This window comes from Camelina sativa, chromosome 4 (assembly GCF_030686135.1).
Source record: "Camelina sativa cultivar CO46 ecotype springtype chromosome 4, ASM3068613v1".
Taxonomy (NCBI): Eukaryota; Viridiplantae; Streptophyta; class Magnoliopsida; order Brassicales; family Brassicaceae; genus Camelina; species Camelina sativa.
In genome coordinates, this window is record NC_141883.1 from 7,869,534 (window position 1) to 7,892,877 (window position 23,344).

At 36.5% G+C, this 23,344-nt stretch overlaps 2 protein-coding genes, 1 long non-coding RNA gene, 1 other non-coding gene and 1 pseudogene across 6 annotated transcripts; 2 read left to right on the plus strand and 3 right to left on the minus strand.

Annotated features, from left to right (window-relative positions):
* Positions 1–2,734: 2,734 nt before the first annotated feature.
* LOC147945581 (uncharacterized) lies at positions 2,735–3,669 on the minus strand. Its single transcript, XM_087509304.1, has 3 exons — positions 3,613–3,669; positions 3,410–3,553; positions 2,735–3,253 (listed from the first exon to the last, which is right to left on the minus strand). Exons 1-3 carry the CDS (start codon positions 3,667–3,669, stop codon positions 2,735–2,737), a joined length of 720 nt encoding a protein of 239 aa, XP_087365430.1.
* A 7,717-nt stretch (positions 3,670–11,386) lies between these two features.
* On the plus strand, positions 11,387–14,441 carry LOC104780096 (serine/threonine-protein kinase PBL36-like; annotated as a pseudogene). Its single transcript, XR_015596653.1, has 7 exons — positions 11,387–11,573; positions 11,691–12,035; positions 12,491–12,816; positions 12,911–13,046; positions 13,143–13,279; positions 13,373–13,496; positions 13,583–14,441. The product of XR_015596653.1 is annotated as a serine/threonine-protein kinase PBL36-like (transcript).
* A 3,617-nt stretch (positions 14,442–18,058) lies between these two features.
* On the minus strand, positions 18,059–18,131 carry TRNAA-AGC (transfer RNA alanine (anticodon AGC)). The gene has a single exon. It is a non-coding gene; the product is annotated as a tRNA-Ala (tRNA).
* A 57-nt stretch (positions 18,132–18,188) lies between these two features.
* On the plus strand, positions 18,189–20,817 carry LOC104780097 (uncharacterized). Of its 2 annotated transcripts, XM_087510056.1 has the most exons (11): positions 18,189–18,447; positions 18,524–18,585; positions 18,671–18,814; positions 18,898–19,008; positions 19,092–19,287; positions 19,463–19,521; positions 19,639–19,691; positions 19,779–20,001; positions 20,105–20,213; positions 20,300–20,558; positions 20,724–20,817. In XM_087510056.1, the coding sequence occupies exons 1-11, from the start codon at positions 18,249–18,251 to the stop codon at positions 20,788–20,790; spliced, it is 1,482 nt and encodes a 493-aa protein (XP_087366182.1). In that variant the 5' UTR covers positions 18,189–18,248; the 3' UTR covers positions 20,791–20,817. The 2 variants fall into 2 exon arrangements, with proteins under 2 accessions (XP_087366182.1, XP_010502860.1); XM_010504558.3 differs by lacking the exon at positions 20,724–20,817 and having other exon boundaries at positions 20,300–20,693.
* A 1,406-nt stretch (positions 20,818–22,223) lies between these two features.
* LOC147945582 (uncharacterized) lies at positions 22,224–23,057 on the minus strand. Its single transcript, XR_015596129.1, has 2 exons — positions 22,786–23,057; positions 22,224–22,711 (listed from the first exon to the last, which is right to left on the minus strand). It is a non-coding gene; the product is annotated as an uncharacterized LOC147945582 (long non-coding RNA).
* Positions 23,058–23,344: the final 287 nt, after the last annotated feature.

Below are 23,344 nucleotides of genomic sequence, written 5' to 3' on the forward strand. Positions count from 1 at the left end.
TGCAAACTCAATGAAGTGACAAAGGCGCTCCAGACATAGGACAAACAGATATGGCGACAGAGGGTCTCCTTGTCTGAGTCCTCGCTGTGGCTTAAAAGCCTCTGTCTTCTCTCCGTTCCACAATAAACTCATCGATGTTCCAGTTACACACTGCATTATCCATCACACCCAATTCTCTTCTAAACCTGCCGCTTGCAGTGTGTCTTGTAAAAAATCCCAGCAGATCCTATCATAAGCTTTTTCCAAATCCAACTTCAACAACATCCATCCATTCCTTTCCTTCTTTCTGCGCATTGAATGCACTGCCTCCTGAACCACTACAATGTTATCAGTGCTCAATCTACCTAGCATAAAGCTTGTTTGTGTTGGACCAATCAACTGGTTCATAACACCCTTCAACCGACCCACCAGTACCTTCGTTATTGTCTCAAAGAGCACATTGCACAAACTGATTGGCCAAAACTGTGTAATTAGCTTTGGCTTACTCACCTTTGCAATAAGAACCAAAATAGCATCATTTGTGTCCCTTGGTAGCCTGCCAGATGCGAAAAACTCCAAAACAAAATGAGCCACCGACTCCACCACGACATCTCAACACTTTTGATAAAATACTGGCTAGAATCCATCGGGCTTGGAGCCTTAAAACTTCCCATACCTCACACAACTCTCTTCATTTCCAACTCTGTGAATGGTTTTCTGAAGCTCAACTGCTCCTCACGAGAGAGCCGCGGAAAACCCTGTGGAGGAAGCTTCGCAACCACTGGATCAACGTCTTCCAGAGAATAGAGTCGCTTGTAGTAACTGATAGCTAACTCTTCGAGGACCTTAGCGTCAGTTATCCATCGCCCATAATCCCCTTTCAACATGTCAATTCTATTCCTCTTTCTCCGAATTATTGTCGAAGTATGAAAAAATAATGTATTTCTATCACCCTGCACATACCACTTTACCTGAGACTTTTGGAACCATAACACTTCTTCCTTTTCAAAAACAATCTCAAACTCCTTCAATAAATCCCCATTTCTTTGTAACATATTGTCTGTCTGTATGTGCTCAAGGAGAGCTTGGACCAATTTAATATCACTCATTAACCTCTCCTTGTTCCATGTCTTAAGCGTTAACTGCAGTCCTCTCAGAGCTTGCAAAGTGTTAATCTGACAATTCCATGAATGCGACATTAACTCTTTGAACCCCGGATGATGCAACCATGCCGCTTCAAACATGAATGGTCTTTGTCGTGGGTTATTCCCTGGGACAGGAACCAACTGAACATACACAGGGGCATGATCAGATGCTAGGAATGGCAAGTGAGTAACTTTTGCTTCCATCCACTGTAATCTGGCTTGTGCACATCAAAGTACCCGATCCAGCCTCTTCGCCACAAAAAAACTCTCAGAACACCTTATTTTCCATGTGAACTGGTTCCCTTGGAAACCCATGTCTATCAGCGAGAGTTCATTAATCCAATCTCAAAAGGCTAAAGAGTCAGAAGACAATTGGCCATTCCCACCAGACCGTTCATCCAACCTCACTATAGTGTTAAAATCCCTGCCTATAATGACTGGTCCTTTGACATACCGAACCACATCACTCAGCCTCTGCCACAGACTACTACGACGAGACGCCGAAGGAGCTGCATATACCACTATTAAATTCAGAATCTCCAACTCGTTCACCAATTTAGCATAGATGAATTGGTCCGAAGAATCCACCACTTCCACATCACCAACCCTTGACTGCCACAGGAGCCATAAACCGCCACTCTGACCTTCTGCATCAACCCTGAATGAGTTATCAACCCCCAACCCCTGACAGATCCTACCCGCTCGATCACCACCTGCATGGGTTTCGATCACTGCCAACACGTCTGTGCTATGCCGCTTGAGCATGTATCGAATCGATCTCTGGAAATTGGGTTTATTAGCCCCCGACAATTCCAAAACAAAAGATTCATCATAAACTTGAATTGCACAACCAGAATTACCAGGGACAATCGCTAATCCAGTCGATCAACAACCCCTCCTGCCTCTTGCTCCTCAAAAGCCGACTGCACCGTGGGAATGCCATCAATGCCTCTCGAGTTACTCCTGTCAACCATCTCTGTCAACAACCTGTTCGGAACCACCGCCATATCACCTTGTCGCCCCAAACCTCCGGCAACAAAAACTCCACCCAACTGTCCCATATTAACTTCCTCTACTCGCAGACGTTTACCGGACATCGACAATTCAGATTCTCCACGAATTGGGCCAAAGATTAACCCTTTCGTAGCAGGTGTGGGCCTCTGCACTTTGTCCTTCAGCCCATTTTGCATCTGTCCTTTAATGTTGCTGGGCTTTTTAGACACTTCCCTCTTCTGATTTGGCCCACTTCTACCCTTATCCCCCGCACCGCCAAAAATCATAGGCTTGCCTTGGTTCAAACTCTTCCCATGATTCGACGGGATCTCATTTTCCTTATTCTCCCCAGTACCCGTATTTTCTGTCCTAATGTCCAGAGATACCATATCCAACTCCCCCTCGCTTGTACCTACCTTATTTGCTTCCAAATTACCAAATTTGTTGGATACCGTAATATTCCCCGAATATTCACCCTGATTCTTCTCCACCAACCTATCTCCGACAACTTCCCTTGCTTGAACCTCGGCCGCCATTCGCGTCGTCACTCCACCCCGACGCCTCCGTTCCATTGATCTCCCCCCAGCACGACTAACCAACGTAAAACCATCCTCCGCCTATGAACTACCGCCAATCCTAGTTTCCACAATCCCACCAGCCAACGGTCCTGTAACAATCAAGATTCTGGTGGCAGCCTGTTCCTGAACCCTCCGCGGACAAGCGTGAACAAGATGACCATAAACCCCACATAACGAACATATATTCGTCAATCCTTCATAGGCCACGAAGTACTGTTCACCATTAACCTCCACTGTTCTCTTGAAAGGCTTTTTTAGATCGACTTCATTACACACCCTCACAAACCTTCCCCTCTCAAAATTCAGAGTGGTAAGATCAACTTTTATTGGATTACCAAGACCCCTCGCAATCGTTACCAGGATCGATTTGTGATAGAAACGAAATGGAAGATTGGACAGTCTTACCCAAACTGGCGTCGTCACGTTCTCATCCCTCGACGGATCGAAGTCTGGCGACCAAGCCTGCATCATGAGGTAACTGCCAAAAACCTTCCACGGTCCACCCGTCACCGCTGCCAAATATTTCTCCTCCTTTTCAAACCGGATCAGAAAGAACTGCTGCGGTAGGTCAATTACATAACACCCTCACATTCGGCTTGCATAACTCTCTCAAACTCCGATTCAACATAGGGATAGAAACATGATGTCCCAAAAATTTCACGATTAGACAACACTTCCATAACCCGTGCATCGCCTCAAAAACCCGTGCATCACCTCCAAAACCTCCTTAGCGATAGTAACAACTGGCTCGTCCTCCGCTCCATCCGAGAACTCCAGGCTCACTCTCTCCGTCACAAAAGCATCATCCAGTACATCCTCCGGAGCCAGCATACCACCAGGCGTACTCCCCACCACTTTCTGCACCCAACTCCCTCCTACATCTGGTGATCCCCCGTAGGTCGGCCCTGATCACCTACATCCACCATTGTGGCATCCTCACCCTCCAGCGGCAAAACCCTAGCTCCCATATCCATTGATTCATTCTAACTTAGTTTCATTGTAAAAATGTATAATATTTCATTATTGTCAAATAAGTAGATTTACCATTATTGAATATGTAAAAAACTTGCTAGACATGATATTGTATAAATATAAGCCTAAAGGCTAATGAATAAAATGAGAGAAACTATTTTACTTCTAAAGTTTCCTCCAAACCTATCAGAGACTTTTCTGAGGGTTAGAGGCTATAACGTAATGATTTGACAAATTTTGAAGAGTTCAAACCTTGATGTGAAAGTCACATCAAGGTTTGTGTGGGATTGGACCAGCTTTGCCAGTGGACGAGGAAGGCAAATCTCGCAAGAAGAAAAAATCTAGATGAAAGCAAAATTCAGTCAGTTGAGAGATAATCACAGGAGGAAATCTAATCTCCTCACTGAGCCTACAGAGGACTAAGATGTTCCTCCATTCATAAAGTGTGAAATCTGTTACCAACTTCTCAACCTTCCAGAGAGAAACATTAAAAATCTGATTTGCCCAGTATGTTACTACCCCCTTCACTTCACCACAGCTACACCATGAGCTCACTCACTCTGGTGTCAAAGAATTTTTTTGAGTTAGTGTACAATTATGCATGACAAGTTGGTATTTTATTTGGTCAATTATGTTATTCATGTTTATCACTTTTGTTTAGCTATAATCTAGGAGTAGTTTGTTTCACGTTGTGTCACACTATGTTTCCCTAAGGCTATATAAGCTATTGTTGTTTATTAATGAAATATTGCAGTTTCTAGATTTGTATTGAGATTAACATTCTGGTATCAGACCGAAATTGTGTATGCAGATAGATTCAAAAGGAGGAAATGGTGGTTTCTCTACACCTTGTATCCCGAAATTTGATGGCGACTATTATTATTGGAGCATGCTCACAAAGAATCTAATTTATAGGCTATAAAATGTATAGTAGAGATTAACCGATGTTATTACCTCTTTTATTAGAAACCAAAATTGAGCTTGTCAAATTGGTTTCCTCGTTGTGGACATTAGTTGATTGGAACGAACAGAATCGATGAAGATGGTAGAGAAGAGAGGAAGAAGATAAGAATGGAAATGATTTATGTTATTCATATTTAAGGCATGATACAGTGATTATATACAAGTAAAGTCTATCCGGTACAAACCGGTTATTTACATAACCCAGATTAAACCATCGTATATTTAATATTTCCCCTCAAGATGGAGTGTATATGTTAATAACACCCATCTTGAGAATGAGTCTCAAGAACTGTGTAGGAAACAATGGTTTAGTGAACACATCAGCGAGCTGATGTTCAGTGCCCACATGAAGTGTCTTGATGATCCCCAACTGAACTTTTTCTCTCACAATGTGGCAATCCATTTCCTGATGTTTGGTCCGTTCATGGAAGACCGAATTGTTAGCTATATGGAGAGCAGTTGTGTTATCACAGTAAAGTGTAGAAGCTTCAGAGATATCAACCCATAAATCAACCATAAGCTTCCTTATCCAAAGAATTTCTTTCACTGCTGCAGCCATAGACCGATATTCAGACTCCGCAGAGGAAATGGAGACTATGTCTTGTTTATTTGACTTCCAAGAGACTAGTGATGGACCAATAAAAGTACAAATGCCAGAAACATAACGCCTGCTATCCGTGCATCTACCCCAGTCCGCGTCTGCAAAAGCTTTCAGCCGAAAATCGGAAGTAGCAGAGTAAAACATACCTTGACCAACTGTGCCTTTAAGGTAATGTAGAACCTTATACACATCAGTTAGATGAGGTTGTCTCGGAGCTGATGTGAATTGGCAAAGCTTGTGTACTGCAAAAGTGATGTCAGGTCAGGTAAATGTCAGATACATGAGTTTTCCAACCAGTCGTCGATACTATTCCACATTTGTCAACAATGTCCTAGTTTCTCCATTCAATACATCACTAGGATCCATGGGAATAGGAGACGGACAACATCATAAGAGACCAGTTTCATCCAACAAGTCAAGAACATATTTCCACTGACAAATGGAAATTCCTGCAGAAGTCCTTGCAACCTCAAGCCCCAAAAAATATTTAAGAGGACCCAATTCTCTCAGCTTAAATGTTTCCTGCAAGGCAGCAGTAAGAGAGACAGTGGCGAGAGAAGAACTACTAGCAATGATAATATCATCTACATACACCAGGACTGCCATATCAACATCTCCTGACTGTCTTGTGAAAAGGGTGTCATCACCAGAACCACCCTTGAAACCCAAAGAGAGTAAAGACTGTGAGAATTTGATGCTTGCTTTAAACCATATATAGACTTTTGGAGTTTGCAAACAGCATTTGGTGGAAAAGATTCCCCCTGTTTTGGAGTATAACCAGGTGGTAGAACCATATAAATTTCTTCTTTCAAGTCTCCATTGAGAAAAGCGTTAGAAACATCCACCTGATCTAAAAACCACTTTCTAGGAGCTGCAACTGCAAGAAGGAACTTGACTGTGGCCATTCTTGCAATTGGAGAGAAAGTTTCCACATAGTCAAGACCCTCTCTTTGAGTATATCCCTTGGCTACTAAGCGAGCCTTGTAACGCTCAAGACTTCCATCTGCATAGAGTTTCACCGAATACACCCATTTACATCCAACAGGCTTTTTACCTGGAGGCAAAGAACATATGAACCATGTGTTTGTCCTTTCCATAGCCCCTATCTCAGTATCCATAGCATCACAAAATTCCTTAATCTTACTAGCTTGATGATAACTAGTAGGAGTAGGATATTTTGTCAAAGCATTGATATAAGCATAAAAGGGATCTGATAGATTGGAATAAGACAAAACTTGTGAGATAGGATGAACTGTAGATTCTTGTAAAGAGTTGCATTGACAACTTCAGTCACTGATTCCCCTCACTAACTGATTCCCCTTCACTTACAGTGCTAGAAGAGTCTCCTCTAGTGTCAACGCTTGTGCACAAATGGGGAAAGAATCGTGTGGCATCATTGGTGGGTTGTGTGTTCTGAAAAGGGAAGATATCTTCAAAGAATTTTACATTCCTGGAGATAAAAACAGCATTGCTCTCAATATCCATCAGTTTGTAACCTTTATAACCTGCTGGATATCCCAAAAACACGCAAGCTCTGGCTCTATCTTCAAATTTTGTTCTCTGTTTTGGAGAAGTGCTCGCGTAACATAGACAACCGAAGGTTCTCAAATCGGTGTATTCTGGTGTCTTACTTGTGAGCTTCTCAAACGGTGTTTTGTTGTCCAATAGTGGTGAAGGTGTTCTATTGATAAGAAATACGACAGTCAAAATACAATCGCCCCATAACGATAAAGGAAGGTTGGACTGGAAAAGGAGAGCCCGAGCGACATTCAGAATGTGTTGGTGCTTCCTTTCAACAACGGAGTTCTGCTTTGGAGTTTCTGGACAAGAATGGTAAGCTACAATCCCTTTATTGCGATAAAGATCAGTAAACTTTAGCTCCGGAGCATTATCCGACCTGACACTGCGAACCTTTTTATCAAACTGAGTCTCCACCATTTGTAAAAAATCAGGAAATACTTTCAACAACATCACTCTTCAACTTGAGTAAGTAAATCCAAGTTACTCTGCTATGATCATCCATTATTGTCAAAAAATATTTAAACCCTTCCACTGTTGGTTCTGAAAATGGTCCACAAACATTGATATGTAACAGATCGAAAGGTGCATAATAAAAGTTGTTTCTATTAGAATATGACAATCTCTTCTGTTTTGCTCTTTGACAAATATCACAATGTATAACCCCTTCATTCCTTTGTTTAGAAATACCAAGAATGTCTGTAAGCATATCAATCCGAGAAAAAGAAGTGTGACCAAGTCTCTTATGCCAAACGGCAGAATCTATTACATTATTCAAACTACAAGAAGATAGTTGTCTTGAATCTGTAGGGTCTTCAACGTCCAACAAGTAAAGATTAACAATCCTTCTACCTCTTCCAATCGTCAATCCCCTGATAGGATCCTGTATCAGGCAAGAACTAGGATCAAAGATAACACGAGAACCAAGGTCTGTAGTCAACAAACTGATCAAAGATAACACGAGAACCAAGGTCTGTAGTCAACAAACTTATACTGAGAAGATTTAGCCTGAAATCTGGTATATACAGAACATTCCTCAAATTGATAGAACCATTGATCACCACTGTACCAATACCAACTACCATAACTAAACTGCCATTGGGAAGATTAACATGCTGACGAATAGACATATCAAGATCATCAAATAAACTCCTATCATGACTGACATGATGAGTAGCACCGAAATCAATAATCCATGATCTTTTATTTGTCACACATTGAGCAACAGTCAATATCCCAATAAAGCAATATGTAGAATTAGAGAAGAGAATACCAGAAGGTGAAGTTTCAGTCGTTGATGTTGGTGTGGTCTGAGAGGTGGACTGAGGAACAAGGTGTGAGCTGAAATACGCAATGAAGTTCTGCAATTGATCTTTAGATAAGTTCCCAATCAAACTTTCCAAACCATCGGATTTCTTGTTAGAAACACCAATCGTACTAGAAACTTGGGCTGTAACAGCAGGGGACAAACTAGACGATAGAGAAGATTGAGAAGAAGCAAATTGTTGCTTCCTAGGCTTCCATCCAGGTGGATAACCATGCAGCTTGTAACAACGGTCCACAACATGGCCAGTAAAGCCACAATGAGAGCAAATCGGTTTATCCTTCTTATGAGACTGATATGCAGCATTAACAGATCCAGAAGAGGTGGGAGGAACAGTGACATTCATCACTCCAGGATGTGGCACAACATTCCCAACCTGAAAAGCAGCTGGTACAACACTGACACCAAATTGTCTCTGACTATCATCTTGATCTAAGATGTTGCAAACTTCAGCAATATCAGGTAGAGGCTTCTTCATGATGATTTGATCCCTGATGATAGAGTAAAACTCGTTTAAACCAGCCAAAAACTTAATGATCCGTCCTCTATCAACCTTTGCCTGAAAATTGTGTTTGCTCACACAGTTGAAAGAACGACAACACAAACAGGATTCAGTAGGTTCACTACCATCATGCTGATCCCATAGAGCTTTCAAAGTAGTGTAATAGCTTGACAAATCCATGGAACCCTGACGCAGATCTTGAATCTCCTGAATCAAATGAAAGGTTCTCGGCAAGTTTGTCATATGAAACCTATTGTGCAGATCTTTCCATATCATAGTAGCATCATCAAAGTTCAAAATACTACCATAAATCTGCTTAGAAACAGCATTCAACATCCAAGATTTGACCATACTGTTGCATCTAGACCAGATCCGAAAGATAGGATTACCTTCATCTGGACAAGGAAGAGAACCATCGATGAAAGCGAGTTTGTTCTTTGCATCAAGAGCAATCTTCATCGCAGAGCACCAGTGGTTGTAGTTCGTACCATCAAGACGATCCACAACAAGAGAGAGGCCAAGATGATAAGCGCTGTGAAGAAAAAATGGTGAGTGTGGGCTATCCACAATATCGATATCAGAAACGGAGGTGATCGGAACACCCAGAGCTGGATCTGCCAGAATTGAAGAGAAAGAGCTCATCGGAGCTTTCGATTTTGAAGCAGAACTCCCTGCACCGGTGGATTTACCCAGACGACGAGTACTTTTCCGGATCGGAACTCCCATATCGACACAAGCAAGCACACAACAAATCACCAACAACAAAACGATCAGAGTTAAGAGAAAACAAAATCTGAGATAAGCGTATAGCTCTGATACCATATTAGTTGAGTGGAACGAACAAAATCGATGAAGATGGTAGAGAAGAGAGGAAGAAGATAAGAATGAAAATGATTTCTGTTATTTACATTTAAAGCATGATACAAAAATTATATACAAGTAAAGTCTATTCCGTACATACCGGTTATTTACATAATCCAAATTAAACCATTGTATATCTAATACACAAAAAAAAAAGTAGCCTCTTTGCAACGATGATTGATTTACGTTACATAGTTGTTAAAGGCTTAAAGCTCATTTTTGGTAAGAAAATTTATTTTCTTAAATTTGAACTATGTGTTTTTACAGTAACAATTTAAAGATCTACTTTAAAATACTACTAAAACTTATTTTTGATAATTATCCTAAAATTTATTTTCTTATCCATAAAATATGAAATCGGGAAACGTATGAACAGTTTTTTTATTAATCAATAAAAATGTATAATTTCTAAATTCTAAAGCCTATAATTTGTTACAAAACAAAATTAATAACTTTTCTAACATCTTATATATGGTCTTTCTAGTAGTAAGTCATTTTTCACTAGAGATATTAATACCAATCGTTACTAGATTCGAACCCAAAACATTGGACAAACTTTTAAAGGCTCTTATATTAAAACCATAAACAAAAAAGAAATGTCAAAATACCTTATACATGTTACCCTTCGGTCTATGTATTTTCGCCGCATATCTCCCACTTCTCTCCGCCGTCCACCGGTGACTCTTCGTTCCGTCCAAAACTCTATAATTTTTTATTACTTTTATTACATTTAAAAAAAAAAAAAAAGACAAAACAAAAGAGAAGAGGATTAGATTCATTGGTCTGAGTCAAGAGTCAAGAACACCACCTGTAATTCCAACAAGTTTAGTTGCCTACCGTTTATCATTATCTGAAAACACATAAATGTTTCCACGTGTCATCATCTTACGATAATATCACAAAAAAGCTTTATATTCTTCTAGATGTAACGTTTAGCATAACTCTCTATATGTAATCTCCCCTACCCAAAAAAGTCTACCCTTTCCGTCTTGTTTATTTATTTTTAACCTCAATTATTACTTTTTTTATAAGGGACTTAATATGAACTGATTAATACTACTATTTTAGAATCTGGAAATAAGTTAAATAAAGTTATCAACATACTCATACTTGATTAAACTATGATATCCTTACATTTCTAAGATCTAAAGAATAATTGGTGCATGAGAGAGAACATCTCATTATATTTTTCTTAGATTACATTCTAACCAAAATTTAAATCTACAAAATTTAGAACATGTCAATTGTAAAAATAACACTATAAATTTATATATTCTTTTTTTTCATATAAAATATTATACAAAAATCCGTAATCTCTATTTTAAATTGGAACAATAAAATGATATATCAATTATTTTTAAATGATCAAATTTTCAATGGTTAAAATACATCATCCTCATCATGATTATGTATTTTATTTGTGAAAACTGTCTTTTTGATCCATATTTGTATTTTTTTAATATAATATCAAAAAAAAATTTGTTAAAGATAAATTTAGACATACATTTTCTTAAACAGCTAATTAATAATTATGTTCATATTTTTGAAGTGTTAAAAAGTTATTACAATGAAATTATATAAAGTGTCCAAAAAAAAGTTACATATAAAAGTAGTTTTTGGAAAAATCATTAAAAAAAATTAAATAATTTTAGAAAGATTAAATTGACCAAATCAATCATCATATAATTTCTATTCTTGTACGCGTATTTCTAAAATTTTTAACCAAAGATTAAAAGATTAGTGTAAACATTATACAAGATTATAAGTTTCCTAAGAAAAAATTAAATTATATTAAGTATGAGTACTTTATTAGCTGCCCAAGCTGACCAATTTGCTTGTCTCTCTTACTCAAGCTGCCCGATCTACCCGTTGCTGACCACTTTCACTCTCTCTCTCTGATGATGCCCTTTCGTAGCTCTCTATCTCTCTCTCTCTCTATAGCTCTCGCGCACGCAAAAAAACTCCCTTTTGACTTAAAAACTTTCTCCGGCTAATCTCCTTTTGTTCTCCGTTCATTTGTATCTCTTCTTTGTCCCTAATTAAGAAGCTCAAATTTCACTTCTACTGAACTGGGTTTTATTTTTTACCTTAGTGTTGCTTTGGATCTTTTGTTGATGTTCGGTTTTGGGGCCAAAAGGTTCAAACTTTATACTCTCAGAGAATTGGGTTTCTTCGATCTTCATCTTTCTATTGATTTCATTTTCTGGGTCTGATCAAAGTTTTATGTTTTTTTTCCTACTCACTATGTGATCAGAGAAAGAGAAAGAGAAAGAGAGTGATCTATTCTAGGGTTCATTGAAGTGGAGGCTTCAATTGACTTTTTGTTTTGTTTTGGTTTTTTCGAATCCTATGGTGGTTTGATTTGGAATTTAGAGTTAAATGTTTTGAATGATGGCTACAAAGCCAGGCTCTGTTAAGGTGGTGGAGAAATTGGGTGTTGAGAAAGCTGAGAAAGGGAAAGTGATGAGTAAAAAGAAGAATGTTAAGAAAGATGGAGATGAGAGTGAAAGTGGTTTTTGGTATAGATTCAAGTTCATCTTTAGTTGTATCTCTTCTAGATCAAAAGTTGATAGTTCCATGAATGCTACTACAGTTATTGGTAAGATCACTTTTATTCCCTTCTTCTTTACAGATTATAAAGTTAAAGTTTGTTTTGTGTGTATGTTTTTGTGTAGATGACAAAGTTTTTCCTAAATTAGTCGCTTTCAGATTGTGGTTGAGCTTTCAGTTATCTCTCTGCTCATCATTTGTAGGATTGAAATTAATAGGGATGGTTACTTTTGATATGGTGGGAGTTTTGTGTGTGTCAATTTTAAGATAGAGCCTTTTGTGACCTTGAACAACAATTGATTTGAGACATCTTTGTTGAAATAATAAACCAGAGAGATTTCATGGTAGGATTCTGTAAAAAGCTTTTACTTCCATTGTGTATTCTACAATCTGCCTTGTGTTTCTGTCTATCTGCTTGACCTTTATCTTACTGTTTGAGTGTGAGACTTGGTTTCGTCCATTGTACAATTCTGTAGTACTGACTTTTTCTATACTACAATTCAGCAGAACCTAAAAAAGTTATTGCAAAGAATGAAAGTCATCCAGCTCCAACTAAAGACATTGGCTCTGTGGAGAGTGGTTCCTCAACACCTCTAATCAGTGGGGAACTGAAGTATTCTTCTAAGCTACGGATTTTTATGTTCAACGACCTTAAGTTAGCAACTAGGAATTTCAGACCAGAGTCTCTTCTCGGTGAAGGTGGGTTTGGATGTGTTTTTAAAGGATGGATAGAGGAGAATGGAACTGCACCAGTTAAGCCTGGTACCGGTTTAACTGTAGCTGTCAAAACACTGAACCCAGATGGCCTTCAAGGTCACAAGGAGTGGCTGGTAATGACCAATCTTTTTATACATTGATATCGGTTATGGTCTCATGCTTCGGTTTCTATGTAAAACGTTGATGGATTTTTCTGTTTATGTCCAGGCTGAGATTAACTTCCTTGGAAACCTTGTTCACCCCAGTCTGGTTAAATTGGTTGGTTATTGCATGGAAGAAGATCAAAGGCTGCTCGTTTACGAGTTTATGCCACGAGGGAGTTTGGAGAACCATCTCTTCAGAAGTATGTCAACCACAAACCACTGCACATCATGTTCTTTATTAGGACTTTAGGGATTCAAATCTAACCACTGTATTTTTCTTTTTCATTTTGGTTCAGGAACCTTACCTCTCCCATGGTCTGTTAGAATGAAAATTGCACTTGGTGCAGCTAAAGGTCTCGCCTTTCTTCATGAAGAAGCTGAGAAGCCAGTCATATATCGAGACTTTAAAACATCTAATATTCTACTGGATGCGGTATGTCTGAAAGCCAATTAACCTAATCAAAAGCCTCAGATTCTTCCTTTACTCTCTATATTTATATATTTTAGAAAACTCTTCCTATATCAGGAATATAATGCAAAGCTCTCTGATTTTGGGCTTGCGAAAGATGCACCAGACGAGAAGAAATCCCATGTATCAACCCGAGTCATGGGAACTTATGGTTATGCTGCCCCAGAATATGTAATGACTGGTAAGTCAGCTATCTTGGCTTTGTGTTTTGGCTGTCGCATTATCAATTAAGCTTCTGGACTTAAAAGCTTTCATTATGAACATTAGGACATCTTACAACGAAGAGCGATGTATACAGCTTTGGAGTAGTTTTACTTGAAATATTAACAGGACGAAGAGCTGTGGATAAAAGTAGGCCGAATGGGGAACAAAACTTGGTTGAATGGGTGAGACCTCATCTCTTAGACAAGAAAAGGTTGTGTCGGCTACTAGATCCTCGGTTAGAAGGTCACTACTCGATCAAGGGTGCTCAGAAAGCCACACAAGTAGCTGCGCAATGTCTTAACCGAGACTCCAAAGCTAGACCGAAGATGAGTGAAATTGTGGAAGCTTTGAAGCCTTTACCAAATCTGAAAGACTTTGCTAGCTCTTCCTCCTTGTGCTAAGAACGGAGTCAGAACACAAGGAGGAGGGTTTGTATCGAGAAACGGACCGCCTATGAGGAGTTTGTCTAGCTTAAACCTGCCTCAAGCATCCCCTTATCGTTATGCCCGTCAATCACCAAAACCTAAAGGAAAAGAGCCATGAGTCCAATAGATATTAATTAGTTCTTCATGTCTGACCCGAGGTTTTGTAGATTGGGGCTGGATGGTTCAGCTTCTTGTTTCATAGATTCTTTCCGATTCAAGAGCGGGTTGCAAAAGCTTTTACCCAGATCAAAGAGATGGTCTGTGGAAGCTGAAGCTTGGCAAGTTTGGAATGTTTCGGATCCTGGTTTGTGTTCTTTGAGTTTTTGGAACTCGGAACAAATATCTTTTGGTCCTGAAGGTCTAAAGATTTTGATCTTATGATTTTTAATGTTGTAGAAATGTAAAGTTTGAGAGTGTAAAGTTTCTATAAAGGATAAAATAAAACCTGTTGTCTGTAAAAACTTATGTAAAACCCTGTAATATATATTGTTCTGACTTCTGATGTGCATTAATTTTTTATCTTTTACCTTGGTTAAATTATAACCCCTTTAGAGATTTCGAATTAGAAATCCTTTGATGTGCACATGGTTGTAAAAGGATCTTTAATTGTTTCATGAACAAAGAAGAAACATTTCAAAGAATATACCGTGTTATGATCAAAATACACCATCTCTTACGGTATTACATTGTTACTTCAAATTCAAATAATCTAGAGACTTTAGGGGCGTGAAACCAAAACCGAACCTAGGTGAAGTTATTAACCATTTGGTTTCATTATTTAAATCCAAAACAACTGAAACAAAATTGGACTTGTTTTTTTGTAACCAAAACCGAATACACCAAAAAGTTATATTACTAAAGTGTTGATAAGTTCTCCCGCTATCACTCGCAGACACAGCGTGTGGAAATCGTAATGAATGAAACCAATCAAAAAAATACCTAAATTTCTAAACTCATTCCCGCAAGCGTTTAAACTATATACATATGTTTCTTAACAGATATAACTAGTCATAATGTTAAAATTACATCACTATTTATTATATACAGTAAAACCTCTATAATTTAATAATGCTGGACCATGAAAATCTATTAATTTATAGAGATTATCCTAATTTAATTTGGTATTTTTCCAAAAATATATATCTAAAAATAAGATTTAATCGTTATAACAAATATTTTAATAGAATCAATTACAAGGAAAATGACGATTATCATGTTTTGAAGAGACATTCAAAGTTTTTAATATAGTAAAAGATATTAAACATGAATTCTAACAAAAACATTATGTGTATTAAACTTTAAAAAAATATATACACATATATTTTGAAACTTTTGTATAATTATTAATATATATTTTTGACGAGGCCATATATTTATAAAAGATTTTCAAAAAATTATTATATTATTATATTATCGAGTTGTGTCTAAAAGTTACACTGGATCGGAGGAATATATTAATTTATAGAGATTATTAATTTACCTAGTATTAATTTATAGAGGTTTTACTTTTTAGTTGCTTTTAAACTAAAACCAAATCAATTCAAAACCAAACCGGAAATAAACCAAATTGAATTATCAATTGTTTTATATGGTGTTAAGTTAATTATAACTATAAAAAAAACCCATAAAATCGAACTCATATAACGTAACTATGACAATAAACATTATTATTTTATCAGTTTTCGAATCTGTGAAACAGAACTAGATTACAAGTGACGAGGAAAAGAAATTAGCTATTTACAATGGAAAAAAATAGCGGTTTACAACCTTCCAGAACTTATTAGAAAATATCCTTAAGGATGATGCCATTTTTTAATTAAAGTAGAATAACACCACTACTACTTCTACTAATAATAATAATAATAATAATAATAATAATAATAATAATAATAATAATAATAATAATAATAATAATAATAATAATAATAATAATAATATTCTGTTCGAATAATAAGATACTGATGGTTGTACAAATAAATTATAATTATTATTAAATAATGATATTTAATAATAAATAAATCATTTTTGAGTTAATTTTTTTTCCTTTTGTAAACAGCTTGGCTTTGGTGGTCACCATATGAAGAAAAATAATTCCCCACTCCTCCAAAGTTGCATCTAACTCTGATTTTCAAGAGTATACTCCAATATTTGGGAGGAAATCAAATATTGTTCAAAACATTTGTTGATGTCTTGAAAAGTTTCAAGATGGACAACTGAATCTTAATCTCAAGGAGAAATCAAAGAAGGACAAAGTGAATCTTGAAAATTTCGTTGGAGAAATCGAAGTATTTGGACTTGTTCATCTTTGTGATGAGATGATAAATTCTCTCAAAGTGTTAAGTTTAAATCTGCTTCATTATTTCTCATATCATTCACTGTTTATGTAAATTGATTTCCAGATTTTTATTAATGGTTTTGGCAAAATTTTTTGAAGAGCTAGATAATAGTTGACAGATGGTTTAGTGGATTCTCGAATAGATGCTGATTAAAATAGATAAATATTTAGGTTCATGTGATTTTTTTATTATTATTATTTATTATTATTATTATTATTATTATTATTATTATTATTATTATTATTATTATTATTATTATTATTATTATTATTATTATTATTATTATTATTATTATTATTATTATTATTATAAATTAAATTAATGGTAAAGAAGTATATTAATACACATATGTGGTTATATCAATAATGTTTTCTTTTAGTTGTACTCAGATCGTACTCTAATCATTTTTGTCATTCAAGAATATAATGTGACCACGTCTCATCTGAATTCGCTTTATAAAAATATACATGAGATATCAAATGAAATATGTTTTTGTTTGGAGCATTTGACTAACTATTTTTTGTTTAACATAATTTTAACTAAACCAATTTAATTCAACATGTCTTATACTGATGTTGTTAAAAAATAGTAAGATGAGGATTTAACCCGTATTAAAATACCGAATTAATTATATTTTAACTTTTTAGTAATATTGATTCAATTCTGTTCCATCATATAATTCGTTATGCAATATTACTCATTCAGGTTATTTAAAATTTTTAATATGTTAAATATTCATAACTTTAGAAATTTTATTATGTTTTGATATGTATCAGTTATAATATTTTAAATTTCTTTAAAGTTTAAAATTTACTCTATACGGTAAAAACTTAAACAGTTAAACTATAAAACCAAATTCAACCATATACAAATATTAATTTAGATGCTTATTAAGTGAATTTTCCTGCTCATTCGGATTCAGGTTTTTTATTTTATTTTATTTATAATAAGACCCTGAATAATTCTCTTAACATTTTAGTTAATGTGAGACGTTAAATACATACTTTTATATTAATTGAGTAATATATGTACTTTTTAAAAAATTCGAACATAATATATAGACACACACAAATTAGACTTTTATTAATTTTATGCATTATATGTATAAATTTTTTACATTTTTGCCTAAAAGCCAAATTATACGTCTTTCTTTTAGAAGGACCGGATTCAAGCCCAGATTTGATGAAAATTGCAAAAATGAGGATTTCCCCTATATCTATCAATTATTTCTATCACTATAACAGAAGATATTTCTTGAAACATTTACATACATCTGACTATTCTAGCTATTTCAGTGGCGGTATAAAACCAACATTAAAAAGAGCATGTTCGTTAAGTTGCCGCAGCAACCACATCCTGCGAATAAAAATATAAAGGTTGCCGGAGTTTAAAACAAGTCGTCGCTTCCGTTAAAGCCATGAAATGAATCGCCGCTTCCGTTAAACCAAATCGCAGCGGCAGTGTTAACTATCGCTTGTTTTTCATGGCGATACATGATATACCGGTATTCTCTGTAAAAGTAGCCGCAGCGACAGTTTTCAGGCCGCCGGAAGGAGACGCAGCGGCAACGTAACGAACATGTTCAAAATGATGCTGTGTGGGTATATACTGCTTATATGATACCAAAAATCTTTCAAGACATTTTAAGTCTATCACCATGCATGTGTGTTAGCTCTGGATAGCTTTTCCAATATCTGGTAAAAATTAGCGATGCCTTTTTAGCAAAGACGAGAAAAGAAAGGGTTAAAGAATGAAGAGAAAAAAAAATAAAGCAAAAGTGGAGATGCGGGGTATCGATCCCCGTACCTCTCGCATGCTAAGCGAGCGCTCTACCATCTGAGCTACATCCCCATTGTTGTTGATTTCTAATTTGTAGACATAATATTAAAAACTCTGAGAGCTTCTTTACAATCCCAAGTTCCGACTTCTCTCTGTCGTCGGAGTTTTGCAGATTTTGAAATCGCAAAGATGCTGAGAAAACTACTGACGCAAACCTCCTCTCGCCGTCTACTCTCTTCCGCTGTTCCTCCTCTCTTCTCCAAACCCTCGATTTCACCATTCTCCTCATTATCCTCTTCCCCGGAGCCACCGTCCTCAGAGAGTAACACCGTCGAACAGCCCGGAACAGCAATCTCCGTCCATCGTTCCGCTCTCTATAATCCTCCCGGTACTTATATCACTCTCGCACTCTATATGTATTCGAATTCGATAGATTTGAGGTCTGATTTGTTGGGAATTTTCAGATCATTCTCATGAATCAACACCTGATTCTGAGCTCGTTAAGCATCTCAAGAGTGTTATCAAGGTAACTTGCGATTTTCATACATTTTTTTAGTAGAATTGTTCAAAGGAATTTGATGAATTTTGGTTTATGTAATCTCATACATTAGTTTCGAGGTGGTCCAATCTCAGTAGCAGAGTACATGGAGGAGGTTTTGACTAATCCTAAAGCAGGTTTCTATATGAATCGTGATGTGTTTGGAGCTCAAGGTGATTTCATTACTTCTCCTGAAGTTAGTCAAATGTTCGGCGAGGTTGTTTACTTAGCAATTTCTTGTTATGTTTTGGTTCTTGGGAATTAGAGATTTTTCTTACTTTGGTGTGTTGTGGTCTTTAGATGATTGGTGTATGGACTGTGTGTCTTTGGGAGCAAATGGGAAGACCAGAGAGGGTCAATCTTGTTGAGCTAGGTCCAGGTCGTGGAACACTTATGGCAGATCTCCTTCGTGTGTGTATTTATGCTTTTTGTATTGTATTCTTGGGATTTTGTAGATTATCTCATTGCTGACTGCTGGAAATATTGAATTGTAGGGTACATCGAAGTTTAGGAATTTCACGGAATCATTGCATATACATTTGGTGGAATGTAGTCCTGCATTGCAGAAGCTACAACACCAGAATCTGAATTGTACAGATGATGAGAGTATTTCGGAGAAGAAAGCTATTAGTTCACTAGCTGGGACACCTGTGCACTGGCATGCTACTCTTGAAGAGGTACCATCAGGAGGTATGCATCTTTTGTTACATTTTCCTTGGAATATAAGAGACTGACTAGTTGTGATTATCAATTGAGGTTTTGGTCTTTAAAATATACAAAGTCAACATACAATGTATGTCTTAAGCATCCAAAACAGTGATAACATTCATCTTTACTGACTGTGTCTCTTTTGCTTCTGTGGCAGTACCAACAATAATTATTGCTCATGAGTTTTATGATGCTCTTCCTGTTCATCAATTTCAGGTTTGTTTGGAGATCATGGTTCATAGTTCATCTTTATATGTCAAAACCAACTTGCAATGTAGTCTGCTTCTCCTTTTAGTTTAGTATGCGTATCTTATGTAGACTCAATTTCTGCAGAAAACTTCCCGTGGCTGGTGTGAGAAAATGGTTGATGTAGGAGAAGATTCAAAGTAAGTATTAGGCAAATCAAAGAAAAAGTATGTATATCATTTGTGGGATTTGCAAAATCATGAATATTTGTTGCCTTGTTGGTTTAGGTTCCGGTTTGTTCTATCCCCACAGCCTACACCTGCAGCCTTATATCTCATGAAACGTTGCACATGGGCTACACCTGAGGAAAGGGAGAAACTGGAACATGTCGAGATCAGCCCAAAATCAATGGATTTGACACAAGAAATGGCAAAGAGAATAGGTTCTGATGGAGGTGGAGCACTTATAATCGATTACGGGATGAATGCAATCATTTCAGACAGTCTTCAGGTTTGTAGCCGCAAAATGTTATGATCATGTTTAATAGCTAATAAATCTATAGAGATAATTCAACCATCAAATTCTGACTCTGTTATGGCAAAATTGTCTTCAGGCTATTAGAAAACACAAGTTTGTCAACATACTGGATGATCCCGGGTCTGCCGATCTAAGTGCTTATGTCGATTTCCCATCAATAAAACACTCCGCCGAGGAAGCTTCAGGTTTGTTCCTATACTAGCAGCTAGTCAGTTCGATGTAGAGAGTTAGCTAGCTTACTTGACCAAAACCAAATGTGTGTATTGTGCAGAAAATGTCTCCGTCCATGGACCTATGACTCAGTCTCAGTTCTTGGGTTCACTCGGAATAAACTTCAGAGTTGATGCGTTGCTACAGAACTGTAACGACGAACAAGCCGAGTCCTTGAGGGCAGGATACTGGCAGCTTGTTGGTGATGGTGAAGCACCTTTCTGGGAAGGACCCGATGAACAGACGCCGATTGGAATGGGGACGAGGTATCTTGCAACGGCTATTGTCAACAAAAACCAAGGCATTCCGGCTCCGTTCCAGTAAGAATTATTGAAATTTTCATGAGAGGAAAATCAACCCTCCTTTTAATTTGTTTTTTTCTCTCTCAGGAAAGTAAAAATAAGAGCTTTTGATGCTATTAGGATGTTCCAATCAGATGTTCTATAACACACACCACCTGTTTTGCATTTTTTTCTTTCTGACAGGTATTATCCTTTCAAGGACTGTTTGAAAGATGGAACGATTATACCGATTGGAAAATTTATGTGTTAATGTTATAATCTAAAGGTTCCAAAGCTATATTAGAAACAGGTTTGAGTTTTGACAGGTGCTAGTTGAGTCTACCGACAAATTATAAACAAGGAAGCTAACGTTTGTTAGGCTACACATAGGCGTTAAAACTCTTGGAAGATGGTTATTGTGTCTAGATGTTTGCCAATTTTGATTCTAATGGTCAATGTGTTTTCAGTGCTTCATCGAATATTTTAGTCGTTATTGAGTCGTCTTTTGGTAAAAAGATGGTTCAGGACAAATGGGTCTAAGGGATAAGTAGAAAGTGGTCGAAGGAATAGTGAGACTAAGCCCCCCGAGAGTGAAATGCCCTTTTAAAATGTTAAAAGAAGTAAAAAATGTCTCCCCTCGGCCCTCTCTAGTTAGAAAGAGAGTTGTCAAATTAAACGTACCAACCAGAGTCAAACCAAAACCCACACCGAACATGTATCACAAATAGCCCTGGGCAATCGGTTTTTTCGGTTTAATTGGTTCGGTTTGTTCGATTTTTCAAATTTTCGGTTTTCTAAAAATTCTGCCGAACTAAACCGAACATAAACTCGATTCGGTTTGTTCGATAATCGGTTTATTCAGTTCGGTTATCCACTTTAAAATCTATTCCGAAGTAAACCGATTTTTGTTATTTCTTCGGTTTATTCGGTTAACCGAACATAAATTAAAAAAAAAGGCCTGCGACCGTGACATATTATGGCCTACTCCGACCTGTGACAAAGCAACCACAGAAGAACAATAGTATTATATTGTACTAACAAGCATAATAAGATTTAAGCAGCTCTAGTTAAGAAGCATACAAAAAGAAAAGAATAATTGTACACAAAATGACGTGTACTAAAATAAGAAAAGAAATGAAAGATGGGAAGCAAAAGCAATAGAAAGAGATTTACTAAGGGTATGAGAGAGAGGGAAGGAGAAGCCGGGAGAGAAAAATAGAAAATGGAAAAAACATAATTCAGATTTAGGGTTTTCTATATGGGTCTGCACATATAAATTAGCCCATATAACCAGTAACAGATTTTTTATAAAATAAGCCCAAAACAATGTAAAATTCACAAAGATAGGCCAAAAGTCTATACACAAATGGAACTTACGGCACTATATTTTGTCATAGGAATTTAGTGAAAACTGCCATTTTTTAATTAAAGTTATGAAAAATGTCACTTTCGTTGTTTCCTTTTTTAAAATGCTACTTTCAAATTTATGTCACATAAAAAAGACTAAAATACCCTTTAGATTAAAAATGAGTGTAAATTTTTTTTGTGTATTTCTAATTAATGAGGAAATGTTATTGTCCGTTCTATTATAGTCCATCAAGCTATTACGATAGACAATATAAAAGTTATAATAGACAATAAGTGTAGTGTTTGCAATTTTCCATCAATAATGTAAGTAGTAAGTAATGGAACTAGTAAAACAAATAGACAAATGTCAAAATATATATAAAATAAAAGCAATTACATGTTATTACATCTGATTATGAATTATGATTAGTTGTCTATCAAAATGAAAAACAGGATAGACAACAAGTTAGGAAATGGACATATTAATAGATCAGATTTGATCCATTGAAAGACAAATATCTTGTCATAGAGTAAAACTTGGCTGGAACATGGATGAAATTTTTTGGAGGTGCATTACTTATTGTCATCCTCTAATCTATCACTTGTGGCAGTATATTTGCACAACTGACAACAAGTTAGAAAATAACAAATGAACATATTTTAGATCGAATATGGTCCACCAGATCTAGTTCATTGAATCTAGTCCACCGTCTGGTCCATCGAATTTGGTCCACCGTCTCGTCCATCGAATCTGGTCCACCGGATCTGGTTTATCGAATCTAGTCCACCGTATGGTCCATCGAATCTGGTCCACCGTCTCGTCCATCGAATCTGGTCCACCGGATCTGGTTCATCAAAAAATATAGCAGGTCATATTTCAGATATGATCCATTAAAATTGTAGAGAGAAGAAAACAAACATAAGAAACTCAAAGAGATATGGAGGTTTTGAGAGAGAGATGGATGAAGATGAATAGTTGAAGGTGAGAAAGATGGGATATCGTTGTTGCTCCACCATCGGTAGACGCCTCTTCACTGATTCAGTGTTTACTGTTACAATCCGATTCCTATGTTTCTCTGGTGAAGTGATTCTGATGAAACGGTTATAATAAAAGCTTGTCAAATCCAAGGAATGCTTTCTTTGTTATTGTAGAAAGAAAGAGGAGAGAAGAAGATAGAGAGATATAAGAGATCGAGATATGAGAAAAGAAGAAAGATAATATAAGGGTAGTTTTATCATTTTTAGCAGATGAAAGTGGGTCCTATGACATTTTAGAAAAGGTTAAATTGAAAGTGGCATTTTTTTTTAGAAATGGTACTATACATGGCATATTTGATAATTTTCTCCTTTGTCATCTCTATTATATTATTCAATCAACCCTTTAAACAAATAACCCTATTTCCACGTGGATATTAGACAAAATGCCACTATATTTAATTACCAAATATAATAATCTCATCTTAATATTAATTTGTTGT